The sequence below is a fragment of the Limulus polyphemus genome, unplaced genomic scaffold (assembly GCF_000517525.1).
Source record: "Limulus polyphemus unplaced genomic scaffold, Limulus_polyphemus-2.1.2 Scaffold923, whole genome shotgun sequence".
Taxonomy (NCBI): domain Eukaryota; kingdom Metazoa; phylum Arthropoda; class Merostomata; order Xiphosura; family Limulidae; genus Limulus; species Limulus polyphemus.
Genome location: NW_013666533.1, coordinates 8344 through 35739, shown reverse-complemented (window position 1 = coordinate 35739; position 27396 = coordinate 8344). Strand labels below are relative to the sequence as shown.

Here is a 27396-nt window from a genome sequence, read left to right as displayed (position 1 = left end):
ACTTGCAAAATTTTATTTTGTTTAAAAAAAGCTCTCTCTCTCTCTATATATATATATATATATGTTATAAAATTAATGTTTCATAATTTAATTTATAAAGATAAAAAAGCAACAATGTTACTGGCATCTAATTGACAGTTTCATGGAAAACAAACTTTGTCAGGTTTACTCACCAGATACTTAAGCATATTCCCAAAGGTGAGTTAAAAATGGGAGACAAAAGTTATTCAAAATGTTCAATAAAATGAACATATTAAAAACCCACCTTCTCCGCTTTGTCAGATGCTACTGCTAAATCCTGCTCCATTACAGCTAACTCTTGCTTCAGATTTTCCACTGAAGAAGAAGCTTCTTCAAGTTTAGCCAGACCATGATCCATTCTTCTTGCTAACTCACCAATCTCTTCCTGTTTTTGTTTATAAACAGATTTGTAATTACTTATGAAAGAAAGGTAAGACTTGGGTGTCACATGAGTTGACCTACGAAACCTGCAAGAAAAAAAAAAGAACATAAGAGCACAACAAAAAGGATTGTCCCTCAACAACTGTGCAGTATATCTAATCACTCAAGAGTTATCATGTGGCCTTTATCATAGTTGTGTGACCATAACTAAAGTTTGAATCACTTCTAATTCTAGTAGTATCCTTCATTTAATCCCTGTATACTTGTCTACTATAGTTACTGTGTTACCATTCAGAATCACTGAGAAGAAATGCAAAAGTCTACATAGCATACAATAGGATAATTGATAATCAAAACAAAACCTTTGCCTCTGAATTAATTATCACTAAATAAAAGTATGATATTAAACTATATATTATACACAACCTACATACACTACTTGTTATAATGATGGTGGTTAAATATGAAGCTAGACTAAAATCTGACTGTAAAAGAAATAATTATGTATTTCTAAGTTTCAGATACCAAATTATTTACCTTCAAAAAATAAAAAATGGGTTCATATTTTTTTCTTATATTTTTTGCTACAATAATACTGTTACTATTCACACAATAAAACTGTTGACACTAATATAGAAGTAATCAATTGATATCTTAAAAAATCAACAATTAAAAATTTAACAAAATTAGAGTTCTTTATAAATGCTATTAAAGACACAAATACAATACAAATTATATGTGAAACTGACTCATGAAACCAACAGCTTTATCCATAGTATCATTAAGCTCTGTGTAATGTCCACAAGGACAACATTTTAGGTCTTGTAGTTATGTCTTATGGACAGTGATTAAGATCCTAAGATGTGCTTCTACAGTAATCAAAATAAGTATAAGAGTAAAATGTAAAAGAGTAGAGTTCTTTATAATTAACTAAAAGACACCCACCGCTGGAAATAGTCAACACAACAGGTAGCAACATGATCATGAATGCTTCCCATGGCTTCCACTAGTTGTTGTTTCACTGCTGGTTCACAAATCATATCAAATTCTTCTAGAAAGTGTTTAGCTACAGCTACAAGAGCATCTTTTGGCCAAGGTTGAAACCATACTATTGTACACCCAGAAATTAGACCAGGAAATTTTAGGGCTCGTGTGCGAAATTTTTCTCCGACCTGCAAGTAAAAACATAAAAAAAACAAGATTAATAAATAGTAAGTATGAAGTTCTTAACTTGCATATTTCACATGATTGCATATTCAATCTAGGTTATATTTTTGTAGAAGTGTTAATAAATCCCAATAAAACCTTTTAAATCAATACAACAAGGAAAACCATGCAGCAGTCAAGATGATGTTTTTTCAATTTTTACATAACTTAGTTTCAATGTTTATTTGAAACAAAAAAGTGGTCTTCATTAACAACTGATGGTTAAAATGTATATTAAAGTTTATTAAATTTGGACAAGAGTTGTTCACCAGATTATGAGTGGTAAAATTCTGCATGTGCTGTTCTGTACCTGTAATAGAAGATTCTCAGTGGAGGAGACCAGTAATAACTCATGAATGGAGGTGTCCTTGGAGTAAAGCCTCATTCATCTTTATCTGAAAAGGCTAGCCAAGTTAGTTAGCATCCAGAAAGAATCAAAAGACTCAAAATGACACAAGGATGTGTCCAACAACTTTTGGACAGTGCAATAGGAGCATCAACTAATGTTTAGAAATGGTAAAAAAAATTGTGAGAATTCTGAGGCTTAATAGACAGCAGTATGATGTAAATGAAAATTTATGAATGTATTTTGATTTGTTTACATGCTGGCCTGAACAATATCCTCTAAATTTATGACATTTTCAAAGAACTTGGAGACATTGATGACGAAAGGTCTTTTAATAATGAGAGCAAAAGAGCTGATGGCTTTCACGGTCTCTGAAGGTGGCAGACAAATCAGCTCTGTGTGAATAATGCATTAACTTCAGAAGGTTGCCTGATAAAATTAACAGATAGCCAAAGAAAAGCAGTGGCAAAAATTGGCTAACATTCAAGCCATCTGAAAATATAATCCAACTTCTGAGAAACAAAACTGAAAAACTGCCAGCCATGAAGCCATAGATGTTGAACATCATTGTGAAAGTGGATGTTTGAAGATGCCGTAAATGCTCCTGTGGTGGTAATGGGACTGTTTCTCTATGAAAATGTCAATAAATTACAAATAGGGTAAAACCATGGATGAACTGGTCTAAGTGGAATGATGAGGAAAACCCCGACTTTCAGTAACTGATTTTGGCAAATACTCAGGGTAGAAATAGAGAAAAAGAAGTTCTGCCAAGGTTGACTCAGGGCATCCACTTCTAGAGAATATGAATCCGGAACAGGAGATAAGTAGAGTGGAAAAACATGATTGATCAATGTATTAAAAGCATTGATCATCAGACAACAAGCTTTGAGCATAGTCACCAATAAACTAAAGGGTGCAGAGTCCACTTCTTTGTGAGAAATTCATAAACTAGAGAAGAAAGATTACCCTAGGATATTCATCCCACAGAAATGAGACAGGCTTGAAAATGAACAAGTTGGGAATGAAGTCAAGGAAGTAAAAAAACTGCAAGAATGAATACTATACTAACTGTTGATGTTAGCAACCACCATAGAATTGTCTGTGTGAACTAACACAAAATGGTGCTGTAGGATGAGTAGAAACTCTAGAAAAAGCACACCGAAAGTCCAAAGTTCTGACATACTGATATGAACTGTTGCTTCTAGAAGTCCAAGAACCAGAATTTCGATGATTCCCCAACACAGTGACTCAACCTGTGATGGAGATATCTTTGACTAGATGTAGATCTATAAGATGAGGTAGAAAAGAAGATCCTGTTATCATAAAGTTATAATTTTCCTGTACTGAAAACGTATTTCTGATAGGTACTTACCACCATTCACAAAATTAGTTATTCTTGTTCAGAGCTGCCCTCTATATGCAAACATTTTCTTAATGCATGCCACAAGCCTTGCTGGAATTAGTACATTCCAATGTGTCTCTCATGCATTATCTATTAATCAATACTAGCATAGTATGCTCACGTGATTCATGTGACTTCCTCTGCGCTCCTCTACTGAACCGTCACTTCAAAGTTTTGCAGAAGGTGTGAGCACCAAGAAGTAGGGAGGAAGGGTGGGAAGTATGTTTCAAGTATAGGAAAGTAATAACTTCCAATACATTACTTACCTCCACTCACAAAATTGGCTAGAATCCCACATTGAGAAAGAGGAGGGACTGGTGCAAAGGAATAACAGAAGCACCCCGAAAAGCATCTGGAGGATACCCCTAACTATGAGAGAAAGAGATCCAGAGATCAGAGGAGGGGAACTGCACCATTTTTGAGCCAGGTATAATCTTTGCCCTTGTGTATAATTCTTAAAATACACGGGCAGAAATCACGAGATGTAGAATGGCTAGGACGGGTCAGACCATACTTGGCAAGTCAACTATATCCACAACCTCCTCTACAGGGTATCGACATCCACGCGAGGGTAGGATGGGAATCATACTATCTTCACTTACAACCCAAGAATTATGGATTAAGATCCACTCCAATTCCTGGGTACTACACAAGGATCAACACCCTACAGCAATTTGGGACTGGCCATCCAGCATTGAGAGGATGGGTTCAACTTGTGTGAGGACCTATGTTAATTGGTTCACTTGAATCCAACACCTTAACACTGGGAACTGATGTCCACGTGAAGGTAGAATGAGGGCTCCCAATCAAATGGGTTGAACTGCATGTGTGACGGATCAACTTCATGTGGTATGGAATGTGTAACAGAAGGCCACATCAACCATTAAGGTGATGGATTAACTCAACTGTATGTGTAAATGAATAATAGGAGGCAATGTCAACCAGTTTTGTAATGGATCAATTTCACAGTAATGTAAATAGTATAAGGAGGCCACGCCAGCTTATAAAATGACGGATCAACTCCAATGGTTGTGAATATTGTTGAAGATGTAAATAATATAAGGATGCCATATCACCCTGTGATAATGTAAATACTATCAAGAGGTCACATCCACCAGCAAGGGGACGGATCGACTCCTATGGAGGCCACGTCACATCTACACAAACAGAACACCACCACCCTACTCTTGACTGAATGGTTATAGCCAACTTGTTAGTGGAACCCATTCAGGAGGATGCCTCCATGGTCAACCACCCCAGCAGCTTGGAACAGGAAAGTGGCAAGGACTCGCACACTCTACTTGAAGAAGGGGGGTGAGAATGCATTGGAGATTCTGGAGACAGTGCAATGGGTGACCACGATACCCTGTTTTCAAAAGCATACCATACCGGGTTATTCACTCAAGGCATGGCAGGGATGGGCAGCTATCCCCTTCTGCTTTACCCATGCCGTTCATGGAACAAACATATTTTTGAAGCAACCTTTGAGCAATCTTGTGGAACACCCCTTCTCTACGGTGACCATGCAGAGCCATGAATGAGAGAATGTGAGTCAACATGGCTTACAGTGCAAATTTTAAGTGAAAGAATACCTGGTCTGGCACCACTCGCCACAGAGTGGGATCTGTGTGAAATAGAGGGAAAAAAAGAAAGGTCCCTGAAAAAGAATAAAACTTACCAGTTAAATTGCACCAAAGTCTGGAGCACAGCCACAGGTGGAAGATGAAACCCAGATGCAGAGAAAAGTGTGATGTGATGATAATAATGGGAGACAAACTTACTGGGCATGGTTCATGTGTCAGCTTGGAGAATCTCCTTCAACAGATGATGAAGACAGGAAGTGAGGGAAAATGTAAGATTATGAATTTGATGGGAGGACACAAGGAACAAAGTATGAGAGGAAGAAGGTAAAGAGGAGTAGACCAAACGGACCAGAAGGCAGACCAAATTCATAAAAGATGGTTGCTTGTACCCCACAGGATAGCTGTACATGCAATATAACACCATAGGACCTTGACAGGACACATGAGTCTATTGGGGGCCAGATGAGGGTAAAGATGGGAGACAAAAAGTAGGGGAATAGGAGAAAAGGAGGAACAACCTTCTCATGCCACTGTTGTCTTGAGGAGAAAGGGATGGTCAGGATAAAGGAGAAGAAAGGTAGGATGGCAAATAAATAAGATTGGCAGTGTCCGCAGGCCAAAAGTAAAAGTAAATAGGTCTTAAGGAACAAGGAATACAAGGAAAGTGGTTCAAATGGAGAGACCACATTAATGTCCCAATTCAGAAGGGGAGGACACCTGGGAGGCCTCTGAATTGAGAAGGAATGCATGAGCTTAGTGAGAACAGGGGAATTAAAAACCCTACGGTATCTGGAGAAATGAAAGGTATGGGAAAGAGCTATATCCAGAAATCAAAGAGACCAAACACCCACAGTAGAAGAGCCAGGTGAGAAATTCCACCACCCGAGCCACCAAAATCCATTGTCAGCAAACCAACGGAGGAAGACATTCCACTTGCACTGATGAACTTTTATGGAAGATAGACAAATGGAAGTAGCTAACAGGGAGGCAACTCCACGCATGAAGCTGGACCACCTGCCAATGCCCGAACAAAAGCCAAACGTGAAGACACAGGATGGGGAGATTGGGATGAAGAGTGGGGGGGATCAAGGTTGATGCAGTAGGGAGGGAAACAGTGGGAGAGGGACAGGTGGTGAGATGAGCAGACATTGGAGCCTCTGAAACCAGGTTTGTGCTGGCCAATGGGGTACAATCAGGAGGACCCAACAAGGAGTGGAGTGTACCAGAGAAATTACCCAATGATGCAAATGGATGGGAGGGTACACATAAAGGTATTTGTGAGATCAATCCTAGCTGAAGGCATTGATAGCCAAAACCTGTTTATGCGGGACAGGTGACCAACAGAGGGGCAACTTTGTATGGAGGCCTATGGCAAATGCATCCAATTGGGGAGAACCCCATAGGAGGGAAAGGTCTCTAAAAATAATTGGATCTAATGACCACTCTGTGGGATAGAGTTGGTGTGGACGTGAAAGATGATCCACTTACATATTGAAAGCACCCGTCATATGACATGTGACAAGGTGAATGTGATGTGCCTGGGCCCAGTATAGAAGAGCCAAGGTTTGGAAACAAAGATCTCTGGACCAGGTGCTCCTTTTGTGGTTGATATGAGCCACCACCATAGAATTGTCAGAATGAACCATCACCAGACAGTGACGGGTGAGAGAAAGGAAGTGAGATAATGCTTGACAAACTGCTAGATGCTTGAGAACACTGATATGCAAGACGTGTTCATCTGCAGGCCAAAGGCCCAAAGCTGTGTGGAGATGGACCCAAGCCCCCATCCCTGAAGGGAAGCATCTGTGAATAGATGGACATCCAGACACGAGGGAAGAAGTGGCACATCCGCCAACATATGGGCTTTGTCGAGCTACCATAGCAGATCAACTCTCAGGGAAGGAGGAAGGGAAATAGTGGTGGAAAGAGAAGTCTATGCAAGGTTAAATTGTTCATGAAGTGTCTACTGCAGGAATCACATATGGGCACCATCAAGGGGGACCAATGCAGTCATAAAAGACCACATCTCCAAAAGGGATAGAACCTCTAGAGCAGTAAGTGACTGAGCTGAGAGGGCATGGTGAACTAAAAGTTCCATAGAACTGAGGCATAAAAGATAAGGGCGAGCTTGACTGATGTTGGTGTTGAAGAAGACCTCCAATTGCACTAAGTATTGGGTGGGTCAAAGGATTGACTTCTCCAATTTTATCAACCAGTCCATTCGAGCTGCCACAGGAAGGAGTTGGTGAGTATGATTGGTGATCTGCTCAGAATGAACTAGAAGTAGCGATAACCACAAAGTATGAATATGACGAGCAAAGGCCTGAATGATGCAACAAAATACGTATGGAGCCAAGGCAAGTCCAAATGGGAGAGCCAGAAATTTGTAAATCACACCAAGATGAACAAACCAAAGATAAAGATGGAATTAAAGGGATATCGGGATGTGGAGATAAGAATTGGAAACATCCATTTTTGTCATCCATGATCCTGGGAAAAGTGCCAATCTCAGGGTAAGAAAGGACTCCATATTGAACTTGGGGAGTGCAATGAAATGGTTGAGGCATGAAAAATTGATGACCAGTTGCCTATCCCTGGTTTTCTTGGGGACCACAAAAAAAAAACAGGAATAAAATCCCTCGAAGGGATGGTAAACTGGTTTGATAGCCTGCTGCAAAATTAAATCCTGAACAGCCTCTGACAGACACTGGCGAGTCACAGGATCTTGAGGAGGAGGAGGAAAGGAAATGGGGTGAAGAGAAACACAAAGTTGGGAAAGAAACATGAGAATGAGCCCCTCTGAAAGAGCCAGTGTGGAAGAAAATCCAGCAAGCTAGCTCTAACAGGCCCTGAAACCACCAGGTAGTCACCAGTACAGTTGACAACAGACGATACATTGGCAATGACGTCAACAAAAAAGAAGTACCCAGATTTGAAGGAACAGGTAAAGGATAGGAGGACAAAGAATGGGAAATGGGAATAGATGGTATGGAAGGCTCTGGTCGAAACAAATGGGCCACAAAAGTTGAAAGGGTGGACTGTTGTCGGGCAGATGTTACCTGCAGCTCGATATTGTGAGGGACGGTGTCAAAGACATAATGTTGAAGAAAAGGAGCAAGACGCAAATCCCTGAGATAAGTGGAGGGTAAACTAACACAAGCCAGAATGGAGTCCCTACCAATAAGGTCCCAACAACAAAGAAACCAAATATGTAATGACAGAGCCGAGGAAGAAATATGGGTCAAAATGGAAGAGAATAGGTGAAGGGTATCAGCAGAAAATCCGTCGGGATTTCTGTGGAGAGCCTTCAAGAGGAGATGTATAGAAGACAGATACCGGAGAAGGGTAGTAAAGGTAAGATGAAGACGAGAATATTGGGCATGTGTGAGACTAACATTAGATTCGGGAGTTGCTCCCAAAGAGGTAATAAAAAACCCAACAACTGGTTATCCATAAACAGATATTCACTCCAATGGTAAGCAATGATGTCCTGATCAGAGGCTCTCGGGGGCCATGGCATACTGATCCCTTTACCTAACTGGGAGAGAAGGTAATCTGCATGGACCCAAATATCAAGAGAAGGAGGAAATACCAAAAATGGTTGAGAAGAATGCTCATGAAACAAAGAAGGATGAGGGGAATAAGAAATAGGGGAAAGAGACAAAACATCACAAATGTGAGATACAAAATCCATGAAAGACAAGGAAGGCCTAGGTGAATCATTAGGCTGGAACTGGGAAGGAACAGCAAACTCGAGAGGAAGAAAAAAAGACGATCAAAATCATCATCATGCTGAATAATGTCAGCAGAGTCTGAAGGAGCTCCAATGACATAAGGGGACAAAGGGTGACCCAAGTAGCATTCAATCTCCCAAACAAAATCAGAAAGATTCACAATCAGATCGCCCACATCTAAGGCCTGAGACAGAAGATTGGTCATTGGTGTGACCCCCAAAGCGGTAATGTTGACTTCTGAATTCATAACTCACGAAACTACACAAAATTGTTTAGTGCAGAAAAGCGACAATAAGAAACTGGGAGACATGTGGTAATGTATAACAAAAAAATGTGCCATACGGGAACTGAATATTCGGTAGGGGAGTCACACGTGCCATGTGAGCATACTATTCAATACTGGTTAATAAATGACGCATGATGATTTGCATGTGAGACACATAGGAATGTACTAATTCCAGCAAGGCCTGTGGCATGTGTAAAGAAAATGTTTGCATATAGAGGGCAGCAATAAACAAGAATAGCTAATCTTGAGAGTTGAGATAAGTACCATATCGGAATTCAAAGTTCAACCAAAACTGGAAAAACTCTAAAGTGATGGAAGAAATAAGCATACTGCATAGAAATGGGTCTGAAGTTAAATGCTACAGAGAAACAAGGTTCAATGGAAGTGTTGCACTTGTATATATCAAGGAAATGACTCTCAAAAATGAAGCCCTCATCCCAAAGCAAAAAGGATGTCATTGATGGTAGTTGTAGCAGACATAACAGTATGTACATGGAAGTTGTGTGGGTGATCTACCCATGCAATGTAACTAGCTGGGTGTTAAACTGTGTGGGAGAGACTCAGTGGGTGAAAAGGTTAGAATTAGCCACATGTCTATGTAAAAGTAACAGTTGATATCAAGTGAATGGAGAAGACCAGTAAAAGTAGATTATTTGACAGAAAACATTTGACCTGAAGCCAAGCTGGAAAGAAAGAGAAATGAACTGAATAATTTACCTGTCAAAGGCAAAACAAAATGATGGGATGGTAGACAAATAATGATACAAAGATAGGTATCCAGTATATCCATCATCATCATCCAATTACCACAATAAAAAACTTTCATTACAAACTCATGTCTAAGACTTTCTGACCCAAAATTTGTAAGTGCCTGGATCAGAAAGAAGATAAAATAACATTCACACTAGAACGAAGGATCTGACACAACCCCCAACAGTCTAAATAGGAGTGTCATCCAGAATAGAAGAAAGACCCAGCTTGCTTACTTCTACATCTGTCCACTCACTACAGTTGAAATAAATGAGTATGAGTAGCAGATTTTGACTCAGAAGTAGATGAGAGAGGCAAGGTAGGAGAACAAAGATTACTTGTTGGCCATTTCAAAAAGGAGCAACTACCAGAAGTCAAAATGCTAAAACTCTAATCAACTCTTGCTGGCATGCTACTTGAACAAGAAACTAGCATAGGTGAAAATTTTTGCAAACACAAAAGATATGGAGAAGAAGCTCTTTTGAGGTCAGCAGAAAAACTGGAGAGAGACCCTGTAATACAGCAAAATGGGCTAGGGTGTCAAAAAAAACATAAGAGTCACGTGGTAATAGAAACAACATCATTAAGAGCCAAAAGTAAGGAATAATACAAGGTAAAATTTGACCCTGACAAATCATAGCATCCAGGTCACAAAATTAATGATGGATTAAAGTAGAATACCACCCTCCTATAACAAAAGATCTGTGAATCAAGAACTTGAAAAGTAAAAAGGTTATTAACGTTTAGGTGATTTCTAAAAGAATCAGCAAAAAATCCAAAAATAATCAGGATTAGGAGGGAAATACAAAATTACAAGAAAATAAATCATATAGCATTAGCATCCTCAGGTGTAACAAAATAACAGAAATTAGTTCAAGAATTATGACATACCTGGAAAGAAGGAGAAATCAGACCAATACAAGGTGACTATCGTAAGTAATAGACATTACTATAATCATGAGAAAAGGGTGGTTGATCAGCAATTGAGTGTTTATATGAACATGAAACCCACTAGGGACACTAGTAATGAATCTGTAATTAATGACCTGATTACATTGATCAATATGTGCCAACAATGAAGTCACAAGATCTCCCTGCATGCTAATGGCAGACTGTATGAGTAAGATCTTCAAAGAAGTTGTAGAATTTCTAATATTGGTAGAAACATTTGCACAGTGGTCAACACTGACATCAGAATTTATAGAGAGCAAAGTTAATAGTACAATTGTCAACAAAAAATATTGATTATGGCAAGATAGCAGGCCTTATGTACTTTACTCTGATGGAAACATATTACATCACATGGAAGGTGGGAGTGTGGAGAGCTCTGGTTAAGTTGATCCATGTTCTGCATTATGTCAAGAACATTCAGAATCTAAAATCATGTGAAAGTTGACAGAACTGAAACTCAGCAAGGAAAAGACTCAACAAGAAAAGGCTTTTAGTATTTCAGAGATAAGTCTATCTGATTTGAATAAACATTAATAGCTGCATGGTCTCCTGAGATTTAAATTGACTAGGTGAGCTTTAACATTTATTTTAACAATATATTATATGTCATTTCCATAAAAAGGTTCATGATCAGAGAAATTGGAAAGTTATTTTTGCTACAACACATTTTTTCAAGTGCTGAGACATAAAATGCAATTTTAGCATTCAGTAATCTAAATTAATACATTTCAGTTATTTTCAATATTTTCAATGGTCACATTCTTTCTTGCGATAAACCTTTTTACTTCCTCTTCATAATGTATTAAATCAGAAAAACAACGATATAGGTTCATTTCATATTATTTCTATTTACTGTCTATTTATCCATGTTTAAAGATGTTAACACTAGAAAGATAAAATATAACGATTAAATAATAAGTTAACTGTCAGACCTGCAATGTCATTCACCCTTATTATTAAACCAGATTTACTCCAAAAGACAGAAATCAAAATACCAGGATAGCATTAAACCCTTTTAGTGTTCATTCTGCAGTCATTGCTGGAATTTCTATATTTAGGCATACTGAAACAGCTTTTGTTATAATTTACTTAGCTATAGAGGTCTTAAGTCTACATTAATAAAGTATTATACTTTCTCTCTCCCTGCCATGTACAATCTCTTGTTTTGTATCTATGTGAAGCTCCAATTTTCCTATGTTATGTCTGTTTTATTTACATTAACTAACACAGAAAAGAACATTTACATAATCAAAGACCGTGTTTATGAGATTTGCATTCATAAAAATTACAGCTAAAATTTGTCTATGATCTGACTTTTAAGCACAATCAGAATTAAAGTAGGCGATGTGTTAAAATGCAAACATATTCCTGCTTAAATGTATAATAAAGAATAGAAGTTTTCACGTACTGGAGAAAAACACATTACAACATGAAGATTTCGTCTTGTCCTTGAAAGAAAGAATTCCATTACATTCTCAGGCGTAGGAGGTCGACGTGGAAACTCTCGTTTCATAACTGGCATTAACTCTTGAATAATTTCCAGTTGTTCATCTCGAGTGAAGAGGTTTGAAACCTAAGATATTTTTATTTTAAAGCAACACTATAAGAAGAATAACTGATTGTTATGATGAGGGATATAATTCTAATTTATGAAATAAATAAAATTCTTATTTTGGATTTAAAATGAAAAGAGTCAAAAATAGTACATCCCTCTTTCAATATTTTAATATTTACATTTAATTTTATCATATGAACACAAAAAATTGTAACAACTGATGAACATAAAAGTTTACTTAAACATTAAATCTGATGTTATAGAACCAACTACTACAAACTGTCAATGCAATTAAACACTCTGATCTGTATGAATATTTAAGTATATCAACAGTAAATGTCAAAATGCACAAACTGTAACTAAAGGCAAGTATCACATTTAAATTATCATTAGAAATCATGAATACAATAACAGACAAAGATATAGGAATAACTCATCGTTCAAAAAATCTGTTGAAGATGTTTGTAAAACTCACCACACCAGAAGATAAAACATTATTAAGATATTCCAAAAATCCTTCCTCTTTAATATCCTGGTCTGTGAAGATAAAAGTTGTTCCTTTGTCTTGAACACCAGTGGTGCGATACAGAACTTTTAAATCTTCCAGTAGGTTGGAGGCATTATAAGACCTATTACATTAAATGCCATAAAAAATGTAATTCTAATCTATTCTGATGCGTAATAATACACCTTTAAATCACAAAATAATATTGTAAACGTGAACTTGCTGTAATATTATAAATAATGTTAATTAACCAATTACACAAAAATTCATACTTTGATAAAAAAAAATAATCCTTTTTTTTACAAAAAATGTGTTTGAGATAGATTTCATCTATTTTCTTCAAAAATTAATCAAAGTTAAAATTCATTGGTATATTATCAATTAATTTTACAAAACAACTTGTATAATTCTATCTTGACAAAAGTTCCTGTTTAACTAGAGCACTAAAACTAAATATATACAAAATCATATTTGTATATAATTTTATAATCAAGGTTGCCAAGGTAAATTATTTTTAAGATATCTCTACAAAAAAAAAGTTTCCCTAAATAGAGCTTTATCCACACAAAGAATGTCAAACAAGGTTGTACTATAAGTATTTATAAAGTTTTGAATTACTCACCTGGTGAGGGTTATTTGAAATGTTTTATAGCCAGCAATAAAAGAAGCAAGTTTGGTTAAAGACTGCTTTCCTGAACCACCAACACCAACTAACAAAGCATTCCCTCCAGGCATTCTAATGATTCTTGAAATCTGAAATCAATATTCTCGTACAAGCCTAGTTTTTCTATATTTTATTTTTTTTTTAGATTTTTATACTGAAAGAGTGCTCTGAAACTATCTACAGTTACACTTAGATTTAACAGTCTGGTTTTGATAATTTTTTAATAGTATAATCTGAACTACAAGACATATTTACTCACACTGAATAACAAGTATTACACTATATTTAGCTGATATGCACAGTTTAAAGCTTCATCTCCTAACATCCAGTCTTGGATTATAATAGTATGTAATAAACAACTGGCCTTTGTGTGTGTGTGTGTGTCTACATGTGGGGATTGGCTTGATGCAAATTTAAACACACACCTTTCTACTGTTTCATACTGAAATAATTTTTGAGGACACCTAGTTTTTACCTAGATTTAATACTAAGATTTTGCTTATCTTACAGTAATATAGTTTGTAATACACACCATGGCAAGCTAGATAGCCTCAAGCTGTTTTTCAATATGAAAGAGTACAAAAAACTTGTGAATTAAAGGTTTTACACCAAGGTGTCCTTTACCTAAAAGCACATTTAGGTCCTTTGAATTCTCTCTAATCACCATAATATGTTCCATATTACTAGAGGAGTTGGTTTCTTTATATTACAGTGTAGATTTAACAATGAATACAAACATCAACTAACCAAGCATTTCTTTAGATGTGCCAATTATTTTTAGAAGCCAAAATCAATGCTCAGTTTTTATAACAGTGATTCAGAAGACCACTGGATGGCAAATAATTTAGAAATGGAGAGGGACATAGGAAGAAAATTGTTTGTGGTATGGAATTAAGTGTTGAGGGCCTACCTTGTGACAACACCACTGAGGTAATTCAATGTCATATCCTTTGAAACTTTTATGAATATGTTTCATACACTAAAAGTATAACTTAAAAATAATGCAGGCATTAGCAATGAAGCATTTGAAACTATAAATTACCAAAATAATATTACAACAACAACCGTTATAGGCATACATGCAGATGAGGTATACATCCTAAAGTATTAAAAATTTCTTATAATTTGATGTAAATGGTGATGTTCATTTAGGAACCATTCAGCATACAATCTGGTAGTAGATCGGGTATTCTCATGACACTTTGCATACAGTAAAACCATGTTAAGCTGTTCTTCAACTAAATATTATGTCAACATGTAGATGATTATTTTTTAACACTATTGTTTACATGAATACTTAAATATTTTCACTTTTGTCTATGCTATGAGACATTAAAACTACATGGAGTTTCTATTAAACATATTAGAATGTGACTCACAAATATGGGACTATACTGCAAACCTAGTAATGTCAAAGTGTGAATTCAACTGATATATAAACATTTGAAATGTATTATCCTGGTCAATCAGATATTATTTGAAAATAATTTAAAATTTATCAAGTAATGAAATAAAATATTTATAAAGAACTTACTTTAATTAAATAAGTCATTGCATCTTCAAAAAATACAAGATCTAATCCTACACCACGAATCAGTTCATTGTATAGACCAAGCAGTGTTTTTAGACGCTCTTCTAACAGAGTTAAGGACTGAACCTAATAAAAAAAACATCATAACCAAAGTAAAAATTACAAAAAATAAAGCTTTTTAATAATTTATAGTGTGAAACATGATAATTTACTTATAATTCTAGAATAAATAGAAATTTATTTAATATTTTTAAGGTTGGGTGGTTATTTTAGAGCAAAGCTACAGTGTTGTATCAGCTCTGTCCATCATGGGGAATCGAACCCTGGATTTAGTGTTGTATGTCTATAAACTTACCTCTATCCCACCAGGGGACTAATATTTTTAAGACAAGATTTATTTTATATGAAAACAATGGGAAGTAAAGAATATCCAAAAATACACAAATATTACAATAACCTTACTGTTTAATTATGAAAGAATATTAATCAATATTACAGATAAAATTTGGTATTATTTTCAACTACATATTTCTTAGCTAAAAACATGGTTAAACATATACCAAACTTTATTATAAGTATTCCTTACATATCTGAAAATTCTAAACTGATTGAACCTTGTATAAGCTCAGCATGGCAAAAAAGTGAAGCCTATATGTGTTGTATTAATCCAATTTTCATTAGAGGCAATGTTTTCATGAATAAAGACTTGACAAATTGAACAAGATTATTATCATTAACTTCTGACCAAAGCAAGCTTCCTACACAGATTAAGACTGATAACCTCACTGTTAGCAATAGTTTTGTCTGTAGTCACAATAATACTTCAAGAGGTACATAAAGCTTAGGATTTTTTGGTTAGCCTAAATCCATATATCAAGCTAAAAAATGCAAAATAATAATGTTAATGAATAAATTCTTTAGCAACTAATGAAAAATCTTTGTTTGAATATTTAGAAAATTTTTAACATCTGTATTTTCTAACATCCATCACAATGGTGATCTTTGTTTTTTTAACAAAATAAGACTTACCGGTTCATAAACTTTAGGTGTTTCTGTCTCTACTTCAGCTCCTTCTGTTGCTGGTTCAGGAGCATCCCTATAAATCAATAAAATTACTTCAAACAGAATCATATTGCTCAGCTATGACACTGTCATTATTAGAGTTTTTTTATAACTCCTATTTAAGTAATATTACAGAATAACTAATCATCTTCAAGGTATAATCAATATAAAACCCCAATGACAGTAATATAAATACTGCTCACTTCAGTAAACTAAACTTTTCAACATTTATCATTACAATAATAACAGTATTTAATCCAGGATTTTGCATGGTTGTGCAAAAGCTGTGTTTTTCTTTTATTAATCTTCACCAAAAACTTATACCATACAATTTTCATCACTATACATGTTGTGTTATTTAAGAAATATTAAAGATGTTAACTTATATTTTATCCATTGGTTCAAATATGGTTGAACAATGGTAACTTATACACACACATAAAATATATACTGTTACCTTTAGATGGTAGAATACTTACATTTTCTTAACTTATATACCAAGTTTATCCGAACAACAATATAAAGAAACATTTATACAATTTTCTTAGTTGATTAGAAACTTCACTCTTTCACTATATTTACAGTAATGTTCTAACTCTTCAGTTAATGTTTCTCAGCAGGAACCAATGATGTCATTCATCTGCATTATATTTAAAGCATATCTGGTTATGTCATAAGTCATGAATATATCTAGTTGTTGATTAGTGTCACTACCTTCTGATTCACCAGAAGCGTAAGATAGAAACTTCATTACAATAAAAACTAAGATAAATTTAATAAATATCATTATAATGTACTTTAATAATTATGAACTGACCTCAGAAAGTCAACAAAATACTTCGTTTGTTGAATTATTTGTAGATATTGTTCTCCAAGATGCTCTGAAACTGCTTGTTTCATTGCTTCTTCAAACCAAGTGTAATCTTTCAGTGATGTGAATCTGTTCAAGTATATTTCTACTTAAACATAATTTATGTCTATATTTTCAGCTCTTCATTCAAGTTCAATAAGGATCAAAAATTATAAAAGTAATAGACCACAACATATTTTTCTATTTTTAAGATTACACACTAGTTATTTTATGTTTTAAAATATTACCATTTTACTTCTGTTCATACTCCTGAATATTTAGTTAATTGAAGCTTAAATCTCATTTAATATAGACATCTTAACATATATTAAATTAATATTCTTTTATAAAAAATAATTGTTGAGAGATGAGAATTTGTACTTTCCAGTATGATACTACAATAATCAATCAATCCACCAAATACATCTCTTTTAATGCCATAAACAAAATATCATTACATAAACACTAAATTTCTGAAAATAAAAATCTACTGCCACTTACCTATCAGCTATTACTCTACAACACTCATGCTTCCACAAACTTAAGAGAACATTGGAAGAATTTATTACAGAAGACTGAGTACAAATTATTCCCTGCCAAATACGAGATAGATCTCTCAGATTGAAAATGTAGTGAAACTTTGCTGGTGTTGGGAGTAAGCTTGCCTAAAAAACAACAAAAGTATGAAGTTAATTAATATATTAAATTACAGAAAAGGTATATTCAATTATATTTCGAAATATAATGTAAAACTTGGAACTTGAAATATACATGCCTAAAAATGAAATAATAATTCATTATAAGGTAAAAGTAAAATTATCCACAAACGTTTAGAGAGGGCTTGCATCTATTTACTTTTCACTGTGTTGTAAAGAAACACCATATAGGTGTTAGCTTTAACAAGTCATTTAAAACTAATCCTTTTTAGCAAATGAAATAACAAAATGATATTCAGTTTTTACACATTCTTTGAAGAGTATTGTATAAACTTGCTTACGTTCAAAATGGTAAAAATATTTCAAAATAATATCATTAAATTACAAATACCAATTACTAAATACATAAAATATTGAGAAAGTTATGTGCTCTAAATGTTTTATGATTAAAAACTTTTAAACTGATGTTATAATTTTCTTTAATGAAAATGTATTTCCCCTCCGCCTACAAGATTAGCTTTTCTCATTTTGTGCTGCCCTCTATATGCAAACTTTCTTCAGTAATGCATGCCACAAGCCTTCATCCTCCCTCTGTTAGAATCCATAGTTCCAACACGTCTCTCATGCAAGTCATCATGTGTCATCTCTCCACCAATAGGAGAGCACTATTTTCATATGACGAATGTGACTCCCTCTACATGCCACTACTAAACTATCACTTCGAAGTTTGGCAGAAGATGCAAGCACCAGATAATTTTGGGGAGGACGGGTGGGAAGTGTGAGTGGAGGAAAGTACCTATCGGAAATACATTTTCATTTAGGGAAATTAAAACTTCCGATAAAATTCTCTCTCTCCGCTCACCAGATTAGCTTGAATCCCACATTGAAATGGATGAGGGACCTCATGTCACAGGTACGCCCAAGTCTATAGAATAGCCACAAGCAGCAGGCAATACCTCAAGGAAGCAGAATCAGGAGGAAATACGTCTTCAAAGAAAGGTGAAACAAAGAAAACGTAGACAGAGGTTTTTACCATGGAGATAAAGTGAGGGCATGAAAGACCACGTTAATGTTCCAGTTCGGGAGCGACTCACAACTCGGTTGCCAATGGAGCCAGAAGGAACGGACCAACGTGGAAAATACAGGGGAAGAAAAGACCCTGTGGAAGTGGGAAAAAAAGAATGTATGGGATAACGCCTCCTGAAACCCCAAAATCGAGGAGACCAAAGAACCCCTCTCAAAGAGCCATATGAGAAACTTGGAGATACAGGCAACTGTTGGGTGAGAAGCCTGGAAACCCAGAGTCAATGCCCAGGAGCAATAAATTTTCTATTTGCATTGATAGACGGTCAAATAAGAAGGGCAAATGTGAAGCTGGCCTGCAAAAGAAACTGTAACTCCTTGCCAAGGACTTGACAAAAGCCAGGCATGAAGATGGAGGATGGACAGTGCAGGATGGAATGCCAGTAACTAGAGTTGATGGAGAAGGTAAAGTTCAGCAGGCCAGTAGGGAGCAATCAGAAGGACCATGCATGGAGCGGCATGGATAAGGGAGACCATCCGATGAAGTAAATGGATGGGAGGGTAAATATAAAGGAACAGAAGAGACCATTCTGGCTGGAGGAATCAACAGCCAAGACTCGAGGATGGGGGTCCGGGGACCAAAACCATGGTTATTTGTGAATGAGAGCAGTGGCAAAAGGAACCAATACCCAGATGCAGACTGAGCAAAAATGGCAGAATGAAAGGACCACTCTGTGAGATAAACAAGATCTGGTAGGGGAAGACAATCGGCTATGAGATTGAAAGCACCCAGTACATGAAACAGCAGCAAACTAATGTGATTTTTGTGGTACTCCCAAAAAAATGATCTATAGTGTAAAAACCTAGGGATCTGGATCTGGTTCCACCTTGGTAATTGTTGGAATGGATTATAACCAGCCAGAAGCTGGCAAGAGAAAGAAATTGATCAAAAGCATGATGAACAGCCAGGAGTTTGAGAAGAGAACTCTCATCCACAGACCAATGACCCGAAACCTCCTGGTGATCCACCCAGGCAACTCAGCCCTGAAGGGATGAATCTGTCAACAGATGTAAATCTGGCCATAGAGGAGGAGGTGGGACCTCTGCCGATGTGTGGGCTCTGTTCAACTACCAATGGAGATTGTCTACAAGGAATGAAGGAAGGGATATAGAAGTATCCAAGGGATCCCGGGCAAGGATCTATTGATCATGACGAACCCATTGAAGAAACCACATATGGGCCATACCCAGGGGTATGAGAGGGGTCATGGAGGATCACATCCTGAAAATCAATAGAACATCGTGAGCTGTAAGTATAGTAACAGACTGGAATTTCCGAATGGCTCGTCCATAAAATGAAGCCAGAGAGGAGAAGGTTGGGCCTGACTGATATGGGTGTTGAAGAAAACACCCAAATGGATAAGGTATTGGGTAGGACAAAGGAAAGACTTCTCCAATTAGACCAACCATCCCACCCACGCAGCCTCGGCCAGGAGCCGACGAGTGTGACAGGCTGATTCCCATTTGAAATGAGCAAGAAGAAGCCAGTCATTCAAATAAACATGGAAGCACAACCCCATGGCATGAATATGTTGAGCAAAGGAGTGAACCACATGACAAAACAAGTATGGTGCTAAGGCTAGGCTAAAAGGTAAGGTGCAAAACTGGTACAAACCCCCCAATGGACAAAGCAAGGATATTGATGGGAATGCTCCATCACAGGAATGTGCAGGTAAGCATTGGAAATGTCCACCTTGGTCATACAAAGACTTGGAGAAAATGCTCACCGAAAGGTATTTCTCCATGGTAAAGTGAGGAGTGTGAACACACTGATTGAGATTAGATAAGTCAATGACAGGATGCCAGTCCCCGGTCTTCTTGGGAACCACAAACAGGTGGGAGTAAAAACCCTTGTGAACCTGGTTAGCTGGTTTAAAAGACTGTTGTGCAATGAGGTCCTGAACCACCTCTGACAGATGCTGGTGTGTCGAGGAATCCAGAGGAGAAGAGAAGGGATTGGGAACACTGGATAATGGTGGACGGTAGAGAAAGGGGATTACGAATTCCTTCAAGAGTACCTTGCGAACCCAGATATCAGCCTGGACTGTGACAAATGAGTTATACCAAGTGAGTAAGGGTAGAATGTCGATCGGATGAGGCCACCCGTGACTCCAAATACTCAGGAACTGAGTCAAACACATAACGCTGTAAAAACGACGCCAAGTAGAGGTTCGTCAGATAAGGAGCCTGGAGATGGATCCGCCCAAGAAGTCCCAAGAAGTGCGACGCCAAAAACTACAGACGAGCTAATGTACAAGTAAAGATGAAGACAATGTCAGCAGAAAACCCCCTCAGGGATTCTGTGAAGAGCCTCTTTTGCCCCCCAAACAGGTAGAATCGACCCCAACAACTGTTGGTCGAGAAAAAGAAAGTCCATCTGATGATAAGAAAGCATAAGAAGGCATACTAATGTCCTCCCCCAGTTGAGAGGTAAATTGTTCCGCATTAACCCTATTATTGGGGGACAGGGGAAAGACGAAATAGGATCGGGAAGTCACATATAAGAGGGAAGTTCTAGTGCCATAGGAAACAGGTGTAAGAGACAAAACATCACATACTTGACAGATAAAGTCTGAAAAGACCAATGACAGGCAAGCTGAATCATCAGGTATTGAACGGGAAGGTGCAGCAAACTCCGGGTGGGGAAACAAACAACCAAAATAAGGAGAAGTAGTCGAGAGAGGTAGGCTCATATACCGCTCAATCTCTTGGGGAATAACGGATGATATAACCCCCTGATAGGTCGGGCGTGCCCATGGCTGAAAATATGGCATCAGATGCTGACGAAGTACCCGAAGTGGTGACTGTAACTTCGGAATTCATAAGCGAAAAACATGAGGAAGTAATGCTTTATTAAAATAACTCCACAACTGTGAAGTGATGGAAATAAAGTTAAGAAAAATATAAAAAAAAACACTTCAAGGTAACTAAATATTGTAAAAAGAAAGTCTGAACTTGACAGCTGCCAAATGAGAAGTAGTAGTTTGATAGAAGTGTGTAGAAGGAATCACATGTGTCATAGTAGTGTTCTCCTACTGGTGGACAGGTGACACATGATGATTTGCAAGAGAGATGTGTTGGAACGTTGGATTCCAACAGAGGTAAGATGAAGGCCTGTGACATGTGTTTCTGAAAAACGTTCGCCCATAGAGGGCAGCACAAAATGAGAAAAGCTAATCTTGTGAGAGGAGGGAGGGTATCTTATCAGAATATTATTTTTTGATTCATAAAACAAAATTTCCAACAGCACTTACCTTTGTAAGCTGCCACAAAATTCTTGTCAATGGTACTAACTTGGTTACAAAACAGCGTACAGATTCAGAAAACCCTCTGTTAGCACAGAAATGACCACATCCAATCACACCTAAAAACATTGTTTGATATTTTTCTCAAACACTTTGATGCATGACAAGTTATGTAATCTATAGAGATTAAATGTTTCATCAGAACGGCTTGTCAATTTTTTAGCTAATTTGCAGTGATAAAAAAAATGTCTTACTTTTCAAAACATATTACTCTTCAAAACGTGACACCTAATCATATGATGTAGTGTATATGATATACACCTTAAAACAATAAAATGACGAAAAAGAACCTTACTATGTGTCTTTCCTAAAATCTAAAAAAAAATTCCTACCCCCAATAATAAGGCTACTGTTACAGAATAAGATCCTTTGTATTATATTAATGCCTTTGTAATGTAAACAATAATCATAGAGAAAAAAACATTGCAATACAATTTTAATTATGACCCTTTACAATAAACAATAATTAATTTATCTTATTCATACTTTAAAAAATTATCACTAAGAAATAAATTAATGAAAAAGTTTTTAGCACACACCATAACTTTTGTAAATATAATTGCACTACCCATTTTACCCAACATGTTACGGCATTTTCTTGAAACAATTTTTAAAATTTAGTTTTATTGAAGACTACAAATTAAGTATTGAATATACAAGATAATCAATTCTGTTAACAGTCAAACATGAAGAATCATTTAATATATAAATAAAACAAGCAGAAATGAAGAACAATTATTAATAATTACATTAGGTATTAGTAAATTACTACATGCCAAATCTCAACCAAACACAATAGAAAAAACTGATGTCTGTCAATCTATTTTTTTTGTAAATTGGTGACAAAATGTAAATCTTTATTACAGGTACCAAAAATCTTATCAATTGATGCGCTCGAGGGAAGGGTGCAGTTGAAAATGGCAAACTGCCGTTTTAAGCGTGAAGGTATGTCATTTCGACCTCCTCCAGGTTGACACATAGCAGCAAGAAATTGGATATCAATAATGTTAATAAATTCTCCAGGCCTCTCTAGGTTGTAGAAACCATGCATCTCCATTGTTTGTCTCACAATTTCATTGGTTACCTACAAAAACAATTTATAGAAAATATTTGTTGCAATTAAAAGTTTGCACAACTTCCTTTTGTTATTAGATTACTTTACTCACTCATATCAAAATATTTTACAAAACATTTTCCAAAGAAAACAAAAAGCATCATTTTAATTATTCCATTGAATTAAAATACTGAGCAGTGAATTGACACATGTAGGGAGACAAACAGAAATAAAAATAGTTAATTATATTGTTATGTACAGTGCCTTTCAAAAGTATTCAGCTGCAAAATCCCTGCAAAGTTCCACATTTTCTTGCCGTCTCAGCTTGTAATCATGAAACTTTCAAATGGGACTATTCATTTAGAATCTACACAATCTACTCTGAACAGAGAAAACTAAAAAAAACTGATATTATGTAAGCAAGTTAGATTTTTCAAAGAAAATTAGAATATTCTCAATTGCTTATGTATTCAACCACTTTGCTACAACAACCCTAAATCAGTTCAATTGCAAAAAATTAGTAGTTTTAAAGGTCACAAAATTAGTGTAATGGTCTCTTTCTGTGTGTAATCAAAGTTGTTTTTACTTGACTTCAGAATAAATGCATCTATTCAAGCCACAAGTCACATAGTAATATAATAAGCCAACCGTGAAGACCAAGGAGCTTTACAAACAAGTCAGGGATAAAGTGGTAGAGAATCACAGAACAGGAGAAGGTTACAAGAAAATTTCAAAGTCACTGATTATCCCTTTGAGTATGGTGAAGTCCATCATTAAGAAGTGGAATATGCTTCATACTACCCAGATCAGGCTGCCTTTCCAAACTAAACAGCCAGACAAGCAGGAAACTGGTTATGGATGCCACTGTGAAGCCAACAGTGACTTTGAAAGATTTGCAAAGTTCTATGTCTGAGTTGAGAGTCAGTTTTCATACATTGACAGTATCCTGGTCCCTACACAAAGCTGGCCTGTGTGGGTGAGTGGCAAGAAAGAAGCCATTACTGAAAAAGAATCATCTTAAATCTCATATGGAGTTTGCGACAAAGCATATAAATGATACTGCAGACATGTAGCAGAAGCTTTTGTAGTCAAACAAGACAAAAACTGATATTTTGGTTTAAATTCAAAGCATTATGTCTGGTGCAAGCCCAAAACAGTACATTACCCAGTCAACACCATCCCAACTGTCAAGCATGGTAGTGGCAGCATCATGTTATGGGGATGTTTCTGGTCAGCAGGGACTGGGAAGCTTGTCAGGATTGAGGAGAAAATGAATGGTGCAAAGTACAGGCAAATCCTAGAGGACTACCTGCTTGAGTCACCCAAGAATCTAAAACTGAGTTGAAAATACAAATTTTGGCAGGACAATGACTCGAAGCAAAAGGCCAAAACTACACTGGAGTGGTTTCAAGAGAAAAAAGTGAATGTTCTGGAATGGCCCATTCAAAGTCCTGACTTGAATCCAATGGAAAATTTATGGCGAGACTTGAAGATTGCAGCCCATCAACAATTCCCAACCAACTTGTCAGAATTGGAGCAATTTTGTCAGAGAGAATGGGCAAAAATGACATTGTGAAAAGCTGGTAAAGACCTATCCAAAAATACTCACAGCAGTAATTGCTGCCCAAGGTGCTTCCACTAAGTACAGAGTTAGGGGCTGAACACTTATGCAATCAGCAAATTTCAATTTATATATTTTCTTTGCAGATTTTGCTGACATTCAACCTTCATCACATATAACAGTGTTAAGTTTGATCATTAGTTTTGAATAAAGTTCACTAGAAAAATTCTTTACACTATTTGCATTTCATCAAAATGTGACAATACTGGTGGGGGTGAATACTTTTGCAAGGCATTATAATTTAGAGTATGCATCATCTATTAAGCCTACAAATAGACAAATTAGCTTTAATAAAATTGATTATTAAAATGTATATGGATTTCAACAACAGTGTTATTGCTTTGTTATAGATTTTATCATACTATTCTTTCTTTATTAAATATAACGTCTCTAATAAAATGTCTTATAATAGAGGTAAGCATATTCAGATAGTTTCATTATTACCTGGTCACCCCATTCATTAATGAGTGGCATGTTTATGTCATCAATAAAGATTGTCATCTTCTTTCCAGCAGGTGGCCCATAAGTACTACCCATTCTCTTATCTATAAAACTCTCTATTGTCCTCTAAAGAGAAAAGTGAAACAATTTTCATCAAGTAATGCAGTACTTAGAACATAAGACATCATTTAAAGTCATTTTACAGAGTACTTACATATAATAATCAGAAACACAATTATCTAGATTTAGGGTGAAATAAATGTTCCTTACAGTGAAGTCTACAAAAACACGGACTATATGTAGTAATCTTAGTAATATAATCAACATATAAACACTTACGTTAATATGCAAAACAAGAATATTCTCACAGTATTATAATCATGTAGAATCACAACTGTTTTAATTTCTAGATAGCTCTGAAATTCTTGTAATATTGTACAGCATATCTAATATATATATTTTTAATTTATTGCTTTTTTCTAAACAAACAGATATAAAGTAACAGCAAAACTGTTGTACTTTATTTAAGTTCACCAATATTTCCTTGAAAAAAGATAGATAGAAGAAAACGAAACAACTTTTAAGATTATTTATGTTGAGGTTGGGTAACATTAAAAAAGAGTCTAATATTTGTACCATTCATTTACTTTGCTCTATTTTTAAATGGGTATAAATAACATATTCAAAGTAAGTTATAAATTCACACAAAAAAAATAATGTATCTTTGGAAAGCCATGTGAAAAATCACAGAATATTTTTATTTTATGAAATATATATACATTGGGGGAAATCCTTAAGGAACAAAAAATATAACAGCCATGGCATTCTGTAAATGTAAAATAAAACCAAGTATTTCTACTGAATATATCTATACATATATATATCTGAATGTCAGGATGTTTATTCTAAGTACATTAAACAATATGAATGAACAGTTAAAAAAAAATCTGTATTATCATTAGTGATCATTCAAAGAAATGTGCTAAAGAAGTGAGATGTAAGTTGAACACTTATTGTAGTTGCTACCATTTTATTTCCTCCAAAGTATGTGCAATTTATGATTCAAGTCATACAATACCACAACATTTCATCAAACCATATTATCAAAAACTTCTTCAAAAGATAAATTTGAGTTCTCATATTCATTTGAATATTTTCTTTCACATGTAAGATTTAACCTACTTCTTGGTTAATAAACCTTTCATTCTTTGATAGATTGTTTAGGCAGAGTATTCATGATGCAACTTTGTAGAATGGATGGCAACTGCTCTTTGTAGAGACACAAATGTAAAGGACGACATTTCAAAAGTCTTCTGCCTTTCGTCTTCAGGCAGAAAACTTTCAAAACATCGACTCTACACTTGTATCTCTACAACGAGCAGTTGCTGTCCATTCTAGAAAGCTTCATCAAATCTTTCATTGTTACAAACAAAACCTTCATATTGATTTCTACAGTTTATTTTAAAATAATTATTCTTTAATGAATTGTACAATGGAATATGTGAAACTACCCCATTTATGCAATTAACAAGGAATGAACATAATAAACTGATAAAATCTATATGAAGCTGTTCTTAATTCAACTCCTCTCTTCCAACTCCACAAATGCACCTTGTTTCATATATTTTATTTATTATAAGATCACATAAAAGTACTTTTTATGACACTACTGGTATTTAATTTTTAACACATAACTCCTCAATGTCATCCTATAAATATATAAACAAAAAATATTACTGATAAAATAGAAATATACCTGGAAATGAAGAGGTGTGGATGCAGAGGAGAAGTTGAAACTCTTGACAAGATGAGTTTCTGGGTTATACTTTTTCATAAACCCCTTGATAATCACTGTTTTAGCAGTACCTGACTCACCAATAAGTAAAGCAGCCTGCAGATAAACAATATAAATTGGAAAAACATTAATCATTTCCTTATAACGTTACTCTTCTTTATGCAAGGGTGGTATGCAGATACTACATATCTCATTCTTCTATACTTTCTTCTAAAGTTCTAATACAGAACATAGTAAATCCAATCAAGGTCACATGATAATTCAACTCTAGGTGTTACTTTCTGCAACAGTAAACAGAGCTATCTACAGTTTTTAATAGGACAGTTGTATGGTACATCTTACAAATATGACATAAGCAGAGATACCTCCAGATACAAATTATCTAATTTTGTAATTGGTCCACTACAGAGAATATTTAGAATGGATTTAAGAGTAGTTTTGGAACTTTTCACAGACAATTTTTCTAATATTCAAATAGTTAAGACTTGATACAAAAGTTTCAACCTGGTTTCTGTCTTTACAACATCTGACTTGCTGATCATTCATGCATATTTTATTTTAATTAGTCAGACTAAGTTCAAATTCGATGACGAGGAACCCACTTTGAGACTAAT

The 27396-nt window shown here is 35.6% G+C and overlaps 1 protein-coding gene across 1 annotated transcript in view; it reads right to left on the bottom strand.

Annotated features, from left to right (window-relative positions):
• Positions 1 to 27396, bottom strand: part of LOC106461262 (dynein heavy chain 5, axonemal-like) — a 55414-nt gene that overhangs the window by 21596 nt on the left and 6422 nt on the right. Inside the window, exons 3-15 of the mRNA XM_013921073.2 lie at positions 26744 to 26878; positions 24991 to 25113; positions 22742 to 22955; positions 21821 to 21930; positions 17329 to 17492; positions 16795 to 16917; positions 15945 to 16011; positions 14919 to 15041; positions 13343 to 13473; positions 12691 to 12844; positions 12069 to 12233; positions 1348 to 1574; positions 266 to 488 (exon numbers count right to left, since the gene is read on the bottom strand). Coding sequence (XP_013776527.1) covers positions 266 to 488; positions 1348 to 1574; positions 12069 to 12233; positions 12691 to 12844; positions 13343 to 13473; positions 14919 to 15041; positions 15945 to 16011; positions 16795 to 16917; positions 17329 to 17492; positions 21821 to 21930; positions 22742 to 22955; positions 24991 to 25113; positions 26744 to 26878 — 1959 coding nt within the window. The remainder of the gene's footprint in view (positions 1 to 265; positions 489 to 1347; positions 1575 to 12068; positions 12234 to 12690; positions 12845 to 13342; positions 13474 to 14918; positions 15042 to 15944; positions 16012 to 16794; positions 16918 to 17328; positions 17493 to 21820; positions 21931 to 22741; positions 22956 to 24990; positions 25114 to 26743; positions 26879 to 27396) is intronic.